Source organism: Eretmochelys imbricata, chromosome 1 (assembly GCF_965152235.1).
Source record: "Eretmochelys imbricata isolate rEreImb1 chromosome 1, rEreImb1.hap1, whole genome shotgun sequence".
NCBI lineage: Eukaryota > Metazoa > Chordata > Testudines > Cheloniidae > Eretmochelys > Eretmochelys imbricata.
This window is the reverse complement of record NC_135572.1, coordinates 201,744,123-201,763,299: the sequence shown is the minus strand read 5'-3', so window position 1 is coordinate 201,763,299 and position 19,177 is coordinate 201,744,123. Positions and strand designations below refer to the sequence as shown.

At 40.9% G+C, this 19,177-nt stretch overlaps 1 protein-coding gene across 1 annotated transcript in view; it reads right to left on the bottom strand.

Moving 5' to 3' along the window:
• The window catches only part of GRAMD1C (GRAM domain containing 1C), a 33,288-nt gene extending 14,410 nt beyond the window's left edge, over positions 1-18,878 (bottom strand). The window contains exons 1-6 of the mRNA XM_077822248.1: positions 18,802-18,878; positions 17,429-17,552; positions 12,188-12,366; positions 4,439-4,572; positions 2,421-2,539; positions 1,609-1,751 (exon numbers count right to left, since the gene is read on the bottom strand). Coding sequence (XP_077678374.1) covers positions 1,609-1,751; positions 2,421-2,539; positions 4,439-4,572; positions 12,188-12,366; positions 17,429-17,552; positions 18,802-18,845 — 743 coding nt within the window. The 5' untranslated portion in view covers positions 18,846-18,878. The remainder of the gene's footprint in view (positions 1-1,608; positions 1,752-2,420; positions 2,540-4,438; positions 4,573-12,187; positions 12,367-17,428; positions 17,553-18,801) is intronic.
• Between the last annotated feature and the right edge of the window lie 299 nt (positions 18,879-19,177).

Here is a 19,177-nt window from a genome sequence, read left to right as displayed (position 1 = left end):
CGCACAGCTGTTCCAGGAGGCACTCTAGAAAGCTGCATTCCACAGGGTCCTGGGCTGGAACCCGGAGTAGAGGGAGGGCCCAGGTTCCCCCCATATCCTCCCAACTCCTAGTCAGACACAGGAGGAGTCGACCTGGACTGTGGGTTCAGAAAAACGGCCAAGCTGAGGGCTGCCGTGAAGTTCCAAGGTGAGCCAATCCGCCAATAAGTGCAAGACCCACCAAGGTAGAGCAGGAACTTTGTCACTATATATATGTCACTACTATATGTTCCATTCTATGCATCCGATGACGTGGGCTGTAGCCCATGAAAGCTTATGCTCAAATAAATTTGTTAGTCTCTAAGGTGCCACAAGTACTCCTGTTCTTTTTAATTATAGCTCAGTGTTACATATGGTGTTACATACTGTATTTGCTATTGTCCTACACGTACACTCTACGTGCATTGCTTGTATATCCCTCTCCCCTTGACACGTTATGATCACCATACATCTGTATGAGAAGGACCAGAGGAGTCTCTCTTCAGAGCCAGTCAATGCTGCTTCGTAGGCCAGGTTTACACTACAGACCTATATCAGTATAATTGTATTGCTCAGGGGTGCCCTGAGTGAAGTAGTTATACCAACCTAACCCCCTGTGTAGACAGCGTATGTTGACGGGATAGCTTCTCCCAGACATAGCTACTGCCTCTCAGGGTGGCGAATTCACTATGCTCACAGAAGCAGCTCTCCCACTGGTGTAGTAGTGTCTTCACTGAAGTGGTGCAGCTGCGCTACTGTGGCGCTGTACATGAAGACAAGCCCTTACATCAGCTAGGAGGGTTGCTCAAGGCATTCAGTTTTCCCCAGGCACAGAGTTCACCCCTTTCCCTTCATACTCCCAGTGCCAGAGATCCCAGCCTAAAATCAAACCCGGGTTTCCCACACGGCAGTGTTGAGCATTAGCTGCTACTAGACCTATTCTCTTACGCAGTGTGCTTCAGCGCCAAAAAGTGACTGTAAAAATGGTATTACGAGGGTTCATGTTCATTGTCTCAGTGATTTTCACATCAGATGTGCTCAGTTTATAAGATGATTTTCCTGACTCCCAAGTCTGCAAAGTCAGCTTGGGATCTGAGATTCAAGCTGGGTTCTCTCTAGTGAGCACCATCCCCACTAGTAGAGGTGGTGCAGGCCAAATTACACTTTCACTTACACCTGGGCAATTTAATAGCTTCAAGTTATGCCTTTGGCAATAACAACTGTGCAGGAGCATGCACAGGTGTAATTTGTTGGTACTTGGTAAACAATTCCACGGAGAGTTCCCAAGGAGGAGGAGTACAACCCAGCTCACTCTCTTGAAACTACGTTGGCTGTGCAGGGCAGAAGAGTAAAACCTTATTTTTGTCACTAAAAGCCACCAGAGCTGACTAATACTTGCAGGAAACACATACAGTGAATGAGAAGGGGCCATTTTTACATATTTTTCACAGTGGAACCACACTTCAAGGGAAGAAATTTGTGCAAAGAAATGCAACTTTTCCATGCTGTAGACACCTCTTTTAGTAAGTATATTTCAGTGCATACAGCATGGCTCTCCCGCCCCACCTGCTCCACACCACTCTGGCTCACCGTAATCTGCATTTCTGATTGCATGTGCGGGTGATGGAATATCTGTTCACAGTGTAGAAGTAATCATGATATGGGACATCATGCGTCAGCACCTCTGCATCTATGCGATAAGACTGACCTTTCTGGCTCTGTTTATTCAGGGTCTACCCATAAAAAAAGAAGGGGAAAAAAGACATTTTAAATACCCTGTCTCAGTTCTCTTTCATTCAGTCTTTGGGTTCATCATGCCAGCAAAACTACCACCTAAAAGCTACTGGCAGTAGGGAAAGAATCTGAAATAGTTTGAGAAAATGAGACAGGTGGAGAACTCATGATGGTCACAGATAGGGGTCGGGGGTTGGCAACCACTGTCCTTCCCACATTGCCAAATGGGAGAAGGCTCCTAGTTAGCTCCCAGCAGGACAGGACAGTTTTAGTATGAAAGAGGAGGAGAACCACTGGTCTAGAACTCTCAGCGTGGGCCTGGGGGGGGCCAGTAACTCCTGAGTTCTAGTCCTGGCTCTGCCTCTAACTCACTGTGTGACCTCTGAATAGTCATTTCACTTCACTGTGTCTTAGTTTCCTTGTCTATAAAATAAGGCTCACACTTACTCACGCAAGGATTGTGGGGAAGAAGTAAGGTTTACTAACCTCTCTGAAGATGAAAGGCACTATATAAGTGTTTATTAAAGATGAGGAGGGCAGCTGACCATCATCATTTAACTGCTGAGCCACATTCAAACTCCTAAACTCTGCAGTGTGGTCATTACTGTAGCAGATACTGAAGTGAGGGTTTCTCTCATTTTGGCACACATTGTGAATGCACACAGTACCTGCTTTTCTGTTGCAGTTGTGTACTTCCCAATGAGCGGATTGTTAATCATTATAGTGTAGGTGAGGGTCCTCAACTGATTGCCACTGCTGTCCATATTCCAAGGGGTCGATACAGCATCTAGTCACAAAATGTATAATTATTAACGTCCAACAATTGATAGGGAGCGGTCTCAATCCTTAACTTAGTTGAAAGTGGTTTCAGAGTGAACAGGTTAAAGGTCTGCTCCTCTCCTTCGTGAGTCCCTGTATGTTTACTATTTAACACAATGTAGAATCCGCTCATGTTACTCACTGAGGGATGCCAGAGAGCCTGATTCTCCCTTGCCTTGCACACCTTGCATCATCATTCACACCTGTCAGCAAAACACCATCACTCTGATCAGAGACCATTTCACACCAACTCTGAATAGGTGTAAACAAGGACATGAAGGTAAGGCAATGGAGAATGGGGCCTGAGTGTTTAGAGGTCAGAATTCAGAAGTGTGCTGGGGGAGGAGGGAAAGAATACTTCAACACACACTGTCTTGTCACTTTCTGCTTGTAACTCCTTCCTTGCTGTTGGACATAGAAGTTTTCCAGTGGAAAGGCCCACCTGGAACCAATCCAGATGGTTGGTAATTTACAAGAAGAGGGAAAAGTGAGAGAAGCGCTGGCTAGTATTTCTGGACTTTTATGTCTGCTAGATGCTAGAAGAGCAGAACAGACCATGGGAAAAATTAAAGAAAGGCTTTAAATGAAAAATTACACTGTGTTCTATCTGCCTAGGATGACTATAAGGTTCATTAGCATTAGTAAAAGAGATAGTTCTTGCTGATTAGCCTTAAAATCGGACACTGAACAAATATTACTCTCTTTCGGACTTTATCTTCTGTTTCTGTGATCCCAATGAATAAAATTTACTTGCCCAGAAAATTAAAGCCTGTGAATGTTATTTAGGAGTATGCAATGATTTATTCTATGTGCAAATTGCATGGACTTTACTATTACTTGAGTATAACATGATTTAAAAAAAAAACAAACAAACTATTGAGCCAATACCCTAATCAATAAAGCAGAGACTTTAAATAATTTAATATGTGATTGATTTTAATGTTGTAATATTACAGTGTACGGTGAATGTTCTACTCCGAAAAGTGAATATAAAGAGGGTATTGTTTCTGTGTTCATTGTCTCAATAACTCCAGAACAATCATGCTCAGTTTATAAATAAAAATTGTTTTTCTGACAGTCCTGCACACTCACCCTCATATCTAAAAGTCAAGCTCATTTCTTTCTGACTCTTGTATAACCATTATTATTTTACAGCACCAAAAATATGCTAGGCAAAGTGCAGCACAGATAGAAAGATATGGTCCCTGCTCTAAAGAAACTAAGATTTGATATTATCTAGGACACAATGGGTGGGGTTAAAACAATAAAGAGGGTGTGGGGTGAGGACAGACACAGGTTACAGCAGTAAAATCCATGAGGTTAATCAACCTAATCTTGTACACACCTTGGTAGTTTAGTTACATCTCTTTTCATTTTGAATAAGAAAGATTATGTGAAAAAGATCCTGCCATTATTACTCCTGGCCAACCCTATTACCTTCACATTCTTCCCTCAGTTACGCTTGTGCTAGCTGTTGTCGTCAGTGAGGCAGCACAGGTGCAACTGATTAGTCCTGTCACTGGAACATAGCTAACAATTCTGATGCTGATGTAGTAAGTAGAAGAGACTCCAACTCATTGTCCTAGAGCTGGACTTGGCAAAAAGTAGTAAAAGCGTAAATACTTATTACTTCAGTCAGAGCTTTGAGTCTTGACACACACAGAGAAGGAAAGGGCCCATCTTACGTAGTCATTTTCAAAGCAGAACCTTATCTTTAAAAGCAGGTTTAATTCCCCCTTTATGGGCAGAATCTGTTGAATTTTGGTTATTCATCTCCAACTACGTTAACACTTCTCTCACCAAGATTGAGAATGTAATTTTTTCTAGCATAAATCTTTACGTGAACTGAAAGGGGAAACTATATTACCTACTATATTCCTGGTGTTGTGAAATTTCTGCACAAAATGGGAATTGGTGAAAAGCATTTCAAACATCTTGTCTGCGCTGATATTGAAAACTCTATTAATAAAGAGTCTCCCATGCAGGTCATTCTCAGGCACAGTCTCCTTGGCTGATAAGGAAATGGAGAGAGAACACGTTAAGGAAACGGATGGGCCCCATCATCTGCCCACAGTAAAAAAAGACATTTTTATGCTTGATCCTCTGTTGTGGCTCAACCAGTTACCAAACATTAATCCACACTTCTCTCCCACTCCCACAAACCTAACAGCACAGTATTTACCATTATGAGACAGCCCAGAGCTGGTCTTCCAACCAGCCCCATCCACTATCTTTTCACCAGTACTTTTCCAGGTAGAAAGCCTCAGTTGGGGACAATCAGTCCCTTTCAATAGCATCACTTACTCCTTCAATAACATGGTCCCTGTCAGGTTAAAAATCTTTCTTAAATGCATTACTAGCCCTCCAAGAACCATCTGAGGGGATTAGAACAGAAGGAACACTATGTTATTGATTTACTTGTCACTATTTACTCTAGGCCAGCTGTTTGCCTTGTATACATCACTTAACTGGACAATGAAAATAGACAAGTCACTTTCATTTTTGTTGGTAGTCAGTTTCTAGTCAGTTTGGTTTTCAGCTTGCCATACTCTTGCAGGATGCTACCATGTTTGCTGTGTAAGTGCTGCAGGAGACTACTTGTAAAAACATATTTCATGGGCTTTTTTTTTTTTTTTTTTGTAATTTGGAAAAAAAAAAAATATTGCTCCTAACAAAAAATACCTTCCTCACCTACCATCTGTCTCTGTATGAAGGGAATGTAAGGGGGTATGCTCCCACACTGTAATCCTGGGTAGGGCACTGGTACCTGCCTTACCCTCCTCTCCCACTAACACAGAGCTGTGAGGAGATGCTTTCTCCTGCGCCTGCATCCACTCCTGCTGTCTCTATGGAGACCCAGTGCTGCTCCACTGCAGAGTTTCATTCTTTAGCTGCTGGGCTACTTGCTTTTGCCTTCACTCTCTGCTACCAGGCAGGAATGAGCTTTTGAGGTTTCAGATGTGAGAGCGGGTGGGGGGGGGAGGTGTTGTTCCTCTTAAGGGAGTCTGGTGTCCTTGGCAGCTCATAATCTATTCTCAACTTCCCGTCCCCCACGCCCTCCCCCTGAGAATGCTTTCAGCCAGCTAGTATTCTAGTCCTGTATCTGTCCCATTCAAAACTTCCAGTTGCGATATGCAGACAAGTGATCCAAAACAAAAATCACCTTTATGATACCATCACATTTTCACTTCTGGGGTCCTGAATTCAAAGTTGAACATCCTATTTACATCCCAAACAGGAGACTAAAATAAGGTATACATAAACACACGCACTTCTCTTCCTGTGATATGTTCTGATTACAAAATATGCTTTTCCATTTGTAATTATAGGGTGGACCCAAAGATCAAGACTATGTTTACAGAGATGCCTAGTTAGCCAACCAATTCTGTAAAGTGATTACTCACTATGGTAAGAATTTTTCTGCGTTGAAATACATTACAAGGAGCCAGGACTTCGGGGAGTGTTTACAGCCTACACAATGACATTTACAATATTTACTCTGTGTAGAGGCCCACGTAAATGCCATCAGGGCCCAGACTTTGGGTGAGCTTTACAAGTATCATGTTAGCTCTGACAGCTTTAATATCTAACCCTAACCCACTTCTAGCCTTTTGTACTGCCTATTTACCGTCCTCATAGACAGAGAGCAAGCTTTATACAGTTTGGTATAAACATCCATTTTGAACAACTGGGTGCCAGCTGATTTACAGGGAGTCAGATACTTTATTTTATTAACATCTCCCAGAAAAAAAAACTACCTAAAATTTGTTGGTGCATAACAACTCATACTACTTATGCTGGGTACACACCCTCATCCTCAAATGGTCTATATCATCCTTAATTAATCACCACGAACCAGCATTTTACATTGATAGTGTCCCTTTCATAAATCTAATCATTTTTTTTAAAGAGTAAGACGTAGTTTTAGTTATTGTTTCTGCCCCCAAATCTCTGACAAATTTACTGGGTTTGTATAATTACATGTAAAAGTGTTTCTCCCCCATTACTGTGTGAATAAACCCACACAAACCCTGTAAGACTTGCGGGCTGTACAGGGAAACGTGAAACTGATGAAGACACAAAGTACAGTCAAAGGGACAAAGTAAACAGCTATGAAAACGGAGAGAAATATTTTTACCTCCAGTATCTCTGAACTCTTTGGAACACTTGGTGTTACAAGTAATGGTACTTTGTTGAAAAATTAAGTGTTGTCATTAATTTGAAGGATTGATAGAACATGAAGCAGAAGTCACTTTCTGTGTTAGGATTCAAACCTCATTCCCCTTTAAACACAGCTGCAGCCCTTTTTTTGCCACAGATTTATTTTTTGTTAATGCTCATATGGAGTTGATGCCTGTGAAAATGAACTCCTGTTAAAACTGGTACAAGTTAGTAACAGTGGAAGCAGATGCTGTGCAAACATCCTCCAGGCAGTTCTGCCCATATTCTTCAATATTCACTTGTAGAAGTCCCTGCTCTTCCAGCCCTGTGCAGGACCATGTAGTGATAATCTGTCAGAGGCACATACCCCCTGTGTGGACCCTAAACTCATTTTACTAACATCCTGGATCAGGCTTTGAAATAAAGATTCTACAAGTGAAAGGTTAGATTGCTAGCCTAATGTATCATTCTAGGTCCTCCAGTTTTTAAACCTGTAAGGCAAGTATATGGAGTGCAATTGCATGAATATTTTGGCCTGAACAGATTACATGAAAAAGTTATTGTATAACCAAAACCTAGCTAAACCCATCACCTCAAATGTCCTGATTCCAACTGGAGACAGCATGCCTGGTTCTCTGGTACCCTCTACTTTATGTGTTCATTTACACCAGTGCAAAGTGAATATAAAATGCTACCACTTGGACTTGGTAGTATTTGCAACACTTTGCACCAATGTAAATGACAACAGACTGTGCTGGACAACACGGAATTAGACCCATTGCATTATAAGGTTTCCTGTAAGGTTTGCTGCACAAAATTAGATAAATTAAAAAAAATAAACCACCTAATCCCTCATCTACAAATTAGATAGTTGGGAAGACACTCAAAATCTAATTCCTCTCTTTTCAAACAATGCCTCGGCTCAAATCCCTTTAACTCCTAACAGCAGAACAAGGAACCCAAAATAATACATGCCAGACCAATGAACTCTGAAGAAGCCAAACTGACAAGAACAGGGCATACCAAACAAATGAGAAATTGATTTCCACTCCAATGGAAAAAATATATCAGCAACACTGTATACACAGAGACCTGGCAACCAGAAACAGCTGGGGTAAAGATAAGGAACCAAACAGATTTCCACTCCACTGGAAAAATATCACCAACATTGTGCACAGAGAACAGAGCCCTTGAAACAACTGGACTCAAAATCATGGTAACCTCTTCGCAGACAGGAGTGTGACAGAAGGAATGAGCACAATTATGCAGTCCAGACATGCCACATTTTAGGATTGCACTGGTTACATTAGTCATGGTTGGGCTGATCATTCACATGATGGATCTCATCTCAAAAGTGATATTAATTTAAAATTTTTTGTGCGATTTCTGAGTCAACATGGAAAGGAAAACCTTATTTTTCCACTAATAAAAAGCTTCAATTTTTTTTTTAATTTTAGATCAAATAGTTTTTAAAACTTCAAAGCTATAAGTATTTGACATTTGTATACTAAGCACATCCTGTAATATGCTTTTATTAACATTTTAAACAACATATTGAGATACACAGCTCCTGTTCCTCATGTGAATTGGCGGCTGTGATTGCAGAGCCATTGGCCATTATCTTTGAAAACTCGTGGCGAACGGGGGAAGTCCCAGATGACTGGAAAAAGGCTAATGTAGTGCCAATCTTTAAAAAAAGGGAAGAAGGAGGATCCTGGGAACTACAGGCCAATCAGCCTCACCTCAGTCCCCGGAAAAATCATGGAGCATGTCCTCAAAGAATCAATCCTGAAGCACTTACATGAGAGGAAAGTGATAGGAACAGTCAGCATGGATTCACCAAGGGAAGGTCATGACTAACTAATCTAATCACCTTCTATGATGAGATTACTGGTTCTGTGGATGAAGGGAAAGCAGTGGATGTATTGTTTCTTGACTTTAGCAAAGCTTTTGACACGATCTCCCACAGTATTCTTGTCAGCAAGTTAAAGAAGTATGGGCTTGATGAATGCACTATAAGGTGGGTAGAAAGCTGGCTAGATTGTCGGGCTCAACGGGTAGTGATCAATGGCTCCATGTCTAGTTGGCAGCCGGTGTCAAGTGAAGTGCCCCAGGGGTCAGTCCTGGGGCCGGTTTTGTTCAATATCTTCATAAATGATCTGGAGGATGGTGTGGATTGCACTCTCAGCAAATTTGCGGATGATACTAAACTGGGAGGAGTGGTAGATACGCTGGAGGGCAGGGATAGGATACAGAGTGACCTAGACAAATTGGAGGATTGGGCCAAAAGAAATCTGATGAGGTTCAATAAGGATACGTGCAGGGTCCTGCACTTAGGATGGAAGAACCCAATGCACAGCTACAGACTAGGGACCGAATGGCTAGGCAGCAGTTCTGCGGAAAAGGACCTAGGGGTGACAGTGGACGAGAAGCTGGATATGAGCCAGCAGTGTGCCCTTGTTGCCAAGAAGGCCAATGGCATTTTGGGATGTATAAGTAGGGGCATAGCGAGCAGATCGGGGGACGTGATCGTTCCCCTTTATTCGACATTGGTGAGGCCTCATCTGGAGTACTGTGTCCAGTTTTGGGCCCCACACCACAAGAAGGATGTGGATAAATTGGAGAGAGTCCAGCGAAGGGCAGCAAAAATGATTAGGGGTCTGGAACACATGACTTATGAGGAGAGGCTGAGGGAACTGGGATTGTTTAGTCTGCAGAAGAGAAGAATGAGGGGGGATTTGATAGCTGCTTTCAACTACCTGAGAGGTGGTTCCAGAGAGGATGGTTCTAGACTATTCTCAGTGGTAGAAGAGGACAGGACAAGGAGTAATGGTCTCAAGTTGCAGTGGGGGAGGTTTAGGTTGGATATTAGGAAAAGCTTTTTCACTAGGAGGGTGGTGAAACACTGGAATGTGTTACCTAGGGAGGTGGTAGAATCTCCTTCCTTAGAAATTTTTAAGGTCAGGCTTGACAAAGCCCTGGCTGGGATGATTTAATTGGGGATTGGTCCTGCTTTGAGCAGGGGGTTGGACTAGATGACCTCCTGAGGTCCCTTCCAACCCTGATATTCTACGATTCTATGTGTACTGTGGATCTGGAAACAGGCACACCCAAACAAATGCAACTGCACTTATTTCAGTCATCCCAAATTTCAAATGTGTGATCCCACCTACCTGTGAGAAAAATCAAACATTCAGTGCACTTACTTGGCTCTCATGTCACACATTCAAGCAAACACTTCTATTTTCTCTTTCATCCCAACCCGCATTTTTAAAAATGGAAATTAAATCCAAAAAAGAATACGTGTGTTTTAAGATTTTAAGCAAAGAATTCAAGACACTTACAGTTGTCTCTCTGTTGTACATAGTTAAGTAACTGAAAAGACAGGCTAGTCTATTTTCTGTGTACCATCTTAGGGTTTTTTATTGTTGCCCATCATGGTAGCATGTGGGTGCCTTCCATGTAAAATTGCTACCAAAAAGTGAAGTCCCTGGAGTCATATGCAGTCTCTGGCACTTCTCCCTTTCTGAGGTAAACACCAGTGGGGATTGGGGGTTTCATTTTTAATTAATTAGACTTTATTACTTTCTTTTTTGAGCTTTGTCAGGTTTTTTGGTTACAAGGGTGTGTCAATGTTGGGCATCCGCAAGATCTGAATCCAGGACTATGGTACCACAAGTAGAAACCCATATACCTGGGCCACCAGACAGCTGTGGACGGTTAAAGCCTTTTCAGCACTAGAGAATGATAGAAAAAAAAATTCCACTGGTGCTAACAATGGTAAAGCTGAATACATAAAAGAACAAACAGACCCCTAGTGTAGGCAAGACTCTGTCAGCCTCAGGTTTAGTTGATGCTGTGGTAACAAGAAAAATCCAGAAGCTGCTGGAGGAGGAAGACATGTGGTCATTCCCCACGGCACCTGCTACAACTGCATTTCCCAAAGTGTGAAGCACAACTCACACCGAATGGGCGGGCACAAAGGACTAGCCCGAGGGCGTAGATGAGGTCTAAATCAAGATGGATAGGCCTAAAATGTCACATGTTGAAGGGCAGTTGCAACTGGTTTCTGAGGAGGACTCAGCTTTCAAAAGTTTGGGAAACGCTGGGCTAGATCTCTTTCCATTTTGTGCAGTGGAACCAGAAAGTCCTGCTTTCAAGAATAAACAAAGAGCTCACCCTAGAAAAGCAGGAGGACAAGAAGCATGAATAGGAGTTTTTCTTTCTTGAACAAACGGCCTTGAATCTACTTGAGTCTGTCAGCTTTTATTTGCTTAACATTAGAAGTCAAATAGTCTCAACTAGTCTTTAAAGTTACCATTAAGATAGAGCCTATCTTTGTTGCTGCTCTTTTAATGTTGGGTAAATTTTCTGCCCAGCTGGGTGAATAGGACAAAGAGTCAATTGATTACATTATAAATGTCTTCAAAATGGGGAAAGAAAAAAAAAAAAAAAGAAAGAAAGAGACTATAAAAACCTAAGGCTCTAGGACAAACAGGAAAACTGCAGAAGGACACTAAAATGATAAAGCCTGCAACTTTCTACTGCTATAGGCAATATATCTGTGATGGAGAAATGCATGTAAATTATTTATATAGCACACAAACTATAAAGGGGGTAAGTTATTACACAACACCATGTAAGATTTGTATACGTGTAATGCAGATTCATAGTGCTGAACATGCTCTTTTGGGGAGTTTAATATTCATGTTACTCTGAAACAGAAAGCCAAATCATAGTCACAAACATTTTGTAAAGTTTCTTTCCTCTTTGTTCCCATTTCTTTCTAAAATATTCATTATATGCTTTGAAGATGAAAAGCCTTCAAGAGGAAACATGGTCTAATAGTAAGAATAATGGACTAGGAGTCAGGTGATCTGGGTTATGTTCCTGACACTGTCACAGATACATTGTGTGATCTTGGACAAATCTCTCCCTGCTCTCTGACTCAGTTCCTCTCTCCTCCCTCCCAGCCCCCATCTGTACAATTGGGATAATTACTAGAATTAGATGGAAAATAGGCATTGTTCTCTGTGAAAATCAGAGAGAAAAATCCCCGTGTGAAAATGTTCCCATTGGAAAAGTTTCAAAAATGTGGGGAAACCCTTTCCCTCCCACAGGCTCTCTTATTGTTTTCCAACTGGGAAAAGCTGGAAAAGTCAAAGAGTGGGGAAATGCCCACAATTTCAAAACTAAAACTTTCAAAACTAAAACTTACAAAATTGCATGGTCCCCCCCCCCCACGTTTGTCATTTCAAAACCATTTTGGAAAATGAATTTCTGTAAAAAGATATAGCTTTTAACAAAACCTTATTTTCTGACAAAACCACGTTTTGTCAGAAAATGTTCAAGCAGCTCTGACATGTAACCCCCTCCCGGGGAACTGTAGAGTACTTTGAGATCCAGACTACAGTCATGTTACGGATCTCAGTTGGATTTCTAAATGAGCAGCTATTTACCTTCTTCCTCACTATCTGAGGCACTGCTCTTCTCCAGAAGATTCTCATTATCGATTGGCTCCAGGGACTGTGCTGGGAGCCTGCATCTCTCTAGCTTAAATGGTTTCTTTTCTGAAGGCAACAGAAGGCTCCTCTTGTCCTGTTTCTCATTTTGGGATTCCTCCTGCTCAGACCCCTATGGGAAGAGCGGTCAGCAAATGGTATAATTGACTATAATAACCTTCATAAACACTTTATATACAAGCTTAGTTTAAAAAAAAGTTACAATTGACAAGTGTAAACAAGCTGGCTGTCCAAATTCTATTTACCACTTACCTGGAGCAAGTACTGCCCCTAATACTGGGCTGTGAAATTCCTTCTCTGTATCCAGCCTCCCTCATCTATTTATATGGCTCCAAGGCAGATTCTGCCAAATGGAAGCTTGCAGCCGAAATCAGTTCCTAGTCACTATTCCTGTGAAGGTAACCTTTCAAGAGTGAAATGATGCAGCACCATTTGAGACACTCAGAGGTGTGAATTATCCCCATCAATCCTATTGACTGACTGACTCATAATGACTTAACTCTGAAACCCAACGATGACACTTGTGGGGCCAGACTATTATAGAAATTCAGGCAAGCAACTGCACACCTAATGAAATTCAATAAAGACAAATGCAAGGTATTACACTTAGAAAGGGGGGCGGGGAATCAAATACACAGCTACAAGATGGGAAATAACTGCCTAAGCAGTAGTATTGCAGGAAAGGATGCAGGGGTTATAGTGGATCACAAATTAAATACGAGTTAACGTGATCCAGTTTCAAAAAATGGCTAATATTCTGGAGAGTATTAACACAAGTGTCATATGTAAGACACGGGAGTTTACTGTCATGCTCATGTGAAGCCTCAGTTGGAGTATTGTGTCCAGGACTGTGATCAATTGTTCTCCATGTCCACTGAAGGTAGGACAAGAAGTAATGTACTCAATCTGTGGCAAGGAAGATTTAGGTTACACATTAGGGAAATCCTTCTAACTATAAGGATAGCTGAGTTCTGGAATAGGCTTCCAAGGGAGGTTGTGGAATCCCTGTCATTGGAGGTTTAAGAACAGGTTAGACAAATACCTATCAGGGATGATCCTGCCTCAGTGCAAGGGACTGGGCTAGATGACCTCTTGAGGTGCCTTCCAGCCCTACATTTCTATGGTTCTATCATTCTAATTTGCATATATTTATTGAGATTGAGCATGCAAATCTGCTAACTACAAGTAACACAGCCAAAGAAAGGGCAGGGATGGTGGTCCTCCTAAAGGTTTAGTTCCTATATAAGAGCCATATTCTATCCTCAGTCTCTGTGCAAACTTCTTGTTGTCTTCAGTAGGACATTGGTTGTGGATCAAGAGCAGTATGTAGCCCCAAACTTTGTAGCTCTGATGTGTGCAGCATAATGCGATCAAACTGTCTTCCTAAATGATTTTAACTCATCTGCCTTACCACCATGTTGGAAGACGAATTCAGTGCTGATTCACAAGGAAGAGCTCCATCTACATGAATAATCATCATTCATGATTATTCTGTAGCGCTCGTGTGTTCCTTGGAAGTCTGTTATCAAAATGTAGACCTGACCTTACATAGCTTGGGTGATTGAGAGATTCAAAGTACAAAGCTGGATGGCTGAAGGGCATAAAAGCCAGCACTGAATTTGTGACTTCAATATAAAGAGGCAAGGTATTTTCTATGCCAAAATAAAGGGAAGATTGAATTACGGAAGCAAATTAATCAGATACTGGTATTGAATCGGAAGCAATTTGTGAATTCCATGCAACACACTGTAGTGCAAAGGAAGAAGTAGGACAATGGGAAGGGGAAAGAATAATTCACTGCATCAGTATTTCAGCATCAAGGTTCTCCAGTCTGGGTGAGGAGAGCGATGAAGCAGCCACCTGTGGCAAGCACTTTTTGTACAGACAAAGGTCCCATCCATCTTTCCACACCTGATACAGATCCAAGGAATTCTTATTCTGATGGCATTTTGAGAGAGACCATGGATTTGAAGACAACAGGGGAGCTTAAACCACCCTGCATGGGCTTAACCCAAGGCAATGGGTGAAGCATGACACTTCTGAGAAGAAGACCATTCCCAAGACATACTGGCCCATCAGAAATTTTTTTTATGCATGCATGACATATACATTCTAAACCCAGATTTCTTGTACCTTCCAGTCATTAGACCAGGGCTTTTAGACAAGGGCTAAAGAGAAATATTAACTTTTTTAAAAAAAAATTAAACTGCTACTAAAATCAAAAAGCGGTAGGAGGCACATACGTAGTCTAGTGGTTCCATGAGTCCTCAGGAGGAGCTGGAAATGTACAGTGAGGGAGGAGGTGTCGTACATCTTTTTGAAACCCCAAATTTGGCAACAAGCTTGGCAAACCTCCTCCTAAGATTTGCTCAGTGCTACTAGTGCCTAGTCAAGTCCAAGAATGGGGATCAGTACATGCAATTTTTGTCAAGGAGAACAGCACCATATGTCTTGATGGCTGTGCACCAATTTCTGGCGTCAGGGAAAATTCGGCAACCGACTGGTGTATACTGTTAGGTGCACTGTGCTTTAAAAGAAAACCATGACTGATGGTGCACACAAAGGCTGCACACTTTCTTTTTTTTAAAAAAAAAAAGAGAGAGAATTAATAAAAACAAATTCCTAGTTTGTCAAGCAAAAGCTAAAACATTAACTGTGGGATACAAAATCCCTTGAAATGTTCTTGAGATAACATTATATCAACTCTAAGAGTATCAAAATGTACCACAAAAAGGTTAATCATAGCAAAACTGAAGACAGATTTGAATGCAGAGATGGCTGTTCAAGATCCTAGCAAGTCCTGTTTGCAGGAGTCTGACACTGCCCTCCCGCCCCCCAAAAAATCAAGTGGGATTTGTCATAAATATTTATGAAGTTGCAATACTCTTCATTCTTCCTTTATTCTTTTGCAACAGGGCTTACAAGAACCAGGCTATACTTTCCGCACCACTCTCACTGTCAGGATCAAGGAGCAGTCATGCTGTATACTGATGGCCTATTTCCTTATGGCTACTGAAATATTTATTATTGAATAAACTCAAATCATTGTGACTGTTTGCAAGATGCATGTAGGATTCAGAAGACATGCGTTGGATGGATTTATTAATGTAACTGGAAATACCACTTGGAATAATAACAGAAGCAAAACCACTCCATTCAAAAGCACAACCTGGCAGATATTTGCTGTATTTAAACACCATTAAAGATGGCCTACAAAGGGGGGAAAACTCTGTGCATTTCCCTTGTTTTTCTTCTTTTGGAAGAATAAATAAGGCATGACGTATTTTTCCTCCTCCCTCAAGTTACTGGGCTCAATACAAGGGTAACTGGGAGAAATTCTTCAGTCTGAGTTATGCTGGAGGCCAGCCTTGATGGACCCCCCACAGAGGACCCTTCTGTTCTTAACATCTATGAAAACTATCATGATTGTCAAGCATCTTGTCTTTCTGAGATCTCCATGGATGACTAAAATGTGTAACAGGAACTAAAATACACACCATAAATATGATATTACATTTGTTCCTATGATGTCAAAACCCTACTAGTTCTCCAGAAGCAGACAAGATCTGAATTTCTCATGTGAAAAAAAAAAAAAAGACGAATCCTTTAGGCCTTTATCTTTTTAATTTTCTTTTGGAAAAAGATTCCGTCCCCCTTTATACATCAAAAAGCAGCAAAAAGGGAATGAGTCAGTTTTTCCCCTTTTGCAGGTCACCTCTAAACTACATAATAAGTTTTCACAGCTTTATTCAGACATCTTATGGCAGCAATACTTCAATAACTATTGAAACCCTCTATTCCTTCTGTAATCCTGAAATATTTGCATTCTGTCGCTCAATTACTCTAGCAAAGACCACACAAAATGTATACCTAAATGTAACAGTCATACATATTGTAAGTTATACAATAATAAAATCCCCCAGATTCATCTCTCTCAAACTTCAGTGCGCTCGGATGCTAAGAAATATACTTCAACAAATTGAACCTGTACATAGGATTGGAGCCTATATTCATCAAAATGGCATTACTGGGTGAGATTTTCAAAGGCACTTTCATTGTTACAGGATTAGCTCTAATTTTTTCCTGTTAGGTTTCCCCTGAGCACATACATGCTTGACAGCACATACATGACACCTCCACTCCTCTCAGGGTGGAATCCCATGTTTCTCCCACCCACAAACCAGGTCCCTAGGGTACAGTACCTGTTCACCATAGATGGTTCCTCATCAGGCCCAAAAGCGTTTAGCAGTGTAAGAAACTTCCCTTTGCGAGCTGTGACCAGTACAATGCAGTGACTCAGAATAGTTTCTTTCAAAGTATTACTTATCCATAGGAACATAGCATTCTGAGAAAAGGGATAAAACTACAAAGCCTATACACACCTTGTCTTACCTAAAGCCACTATAGGTCTAACTTATCCCACACACTCCAATCTCTAGGAATGAAGTGTCAGTCTGTTCCCCCAGTACTCCCATCTTCCCTCTAAAATCAGTTCTTTTAACAAACCCCTACATCTAGAACAATTACAAGGAAGTGTGAGGAGATTCTAATCTGGAACAAAAACATCAGGCGAGCGGGTCTGAACACAGAAATGGAAAAAAAGACAATAAGAGGTTTTATGGAGTCCTTTTTATTTGTAGATCTTAAAGAGCTCTATAAAGATGGATAAATAGACTTATCCTCTTTGTACAGATAGAGAGACTGAGGCACAAAGAGTTGCAATGACTTGTCCAAAGTCACATGGTGAATCAATGGCTGAACAGGGAATGGGACACCAGGAGCTCCCCACTCCCGACCGAGTTCCCTACCCACTTGACCACACTGCCAATAAATAATAAAAATAATAAAATAATAATAATAATGTATTCTTTAAGTAAAAGAAAATTCAAAACTGATCAGAACTATAAACAATCCATTTCATGTAAATGCTAGCAGCCAGCAGGCAAAGTCTTAAAACACTGAAAGATGAATAACTGACCTTGACCCATTCACCTCCAGATGCTAAATCTTCTAAACTGTTCTCATCTTCACATCCTTCATAGGTAGGAGGAGTAATCCTTACATACATACACACACACACACACACACACACACACACACATACACACTTAAGGATGTATGATCTACACATTTGTATTTGTTAAGTAAGCAAGAGAGGCTGTCTAAATACTTACTCCTGTCAGTGTGTTTCCATGGAATGGCTCTGCCTCTACTATCTGAATGATGGGTTCATGAATTTCACAGATTGCTTTGGGTAATTTTTCATCTCTGTCTCCAGAATCATCACAAATGCTGGATCTGTCCAAAGCAAAAAGATAATAAAGACGGTGTTAATTTAATTTCTTAGCATTTATGGCACCAAACTCATACTTTTGGAGATTTATTCAATTTAAAAACATACACTACAAACCGTTAATTGAATTGCCACATAAGACTCCCAGCTCAGTCATCCTACATCCAGTTCATTAACCCATCAAACTACCCTGTCCCCAAGTGCCTGTGAGAAAACCCTGGCTTAGCACTGTGTCTGGAAAGTTAATAAATCAAGGTTATGGTGAACTGAGGAAGAAAGTTAATGTTGTGGATGGTAGGGAGATAAAAGTATCTTAGGCCTCAAATTGAAAAGTTTTGTCCTTTTAATGATTATTATAATAGGCATTTTTCTTACACCCATCCCTCTAGCATCCTATGTCAAAATATTTTGAAGATTATACTATGAAACATTTTTAAAAAACAGGTGGGGGCTTTTTTTGGGATATACACATTTCCTCAACATCTTCATTCAAAACACAACAGCACTAAGTGTTAGTGCATTCACTAATTTTTGTTCACTTTTATAAGACGTTACCATCTAAGGGCATGTAGACAATTAAGACCACATTGTTTAAAGAGTAAAGCTGAAAATTAACAATTTTGCTCAAGGTCATTTGAAGGAGTCAAAGAAACTGTAACAGAACCAGAAAGAGACATTGATAAATCCACTTTCATTGGCCAAAAAAAAAAAAAAAGAATTAAACTGTAAAACGGTGAAAAATAAAGCAGCAGTTTTAAGTGTTTCAATTTTAATAATCTAAGACAGAGGGTCCCAACCTGGGGTTCATGAAAAGGTAGCAGAGGATCATAATCACTCAGCAATATCCATACTGCTTACTAGGATGATGGGCCTAACTAGATTCTAGCATGGGGAAGATTGAGAATCCCCAATCTAAAGTGGCGTTAGTAATACAAGTATGGGATCTTTAAAAAATATTACACACAATTCTTAGATTCCTTTACCTGAACAGAACCAGGAAAAGCCAGGGAAACACAAGCTTCCTCATACTTCTCCGCACTAAGGGGTCTCAATTCTACTCAACCTACAACAGAGTGAAGGCAATCGAGTCTTTATGCCTAGTCAGTACTTTAACCCCTTTGCTAAGGCTGCTAAAAAGCGTACAGATTAGTGCCAGTAATGGAGGCAATTTTGAAGGAGGATTTTAAGACAGAGTTGTAGAAACAGTGTTCTATTTCCATAAAAGATAAGTAAGTATCCGTAGTATCTTCTTACCTAGACTGTCCATTGTCTTCAGAGGACGAGTAAAAGCTCTCCATCTCCTCACTGTTCAGGCCCAGCTCAGAGCCATAGCTCTGTTGTACCAGTTGCCAGAACTCCTGTTTGGTCAGTCTCTGAAAAGAGAAAGCACTTTGTTGGTCAAAAGCTGCAGTGAAGAGCTGCTACTTCTACCTGTTCACAAACAGATTATTTTACCCTAGATATATCTGGATCCATCCCTGTTATTGTCTAAGAAAGCTTTCTTTCTAAGAAACAGCACACATTTCAGACCCCACTGCAGTTGGTAGCCCTCCTTAGAAATATAAAGGAGACTCATCTTCCATTTTTAAATAGCTAAACTTCTAGCCAAAATGGATTTGATAACATAACC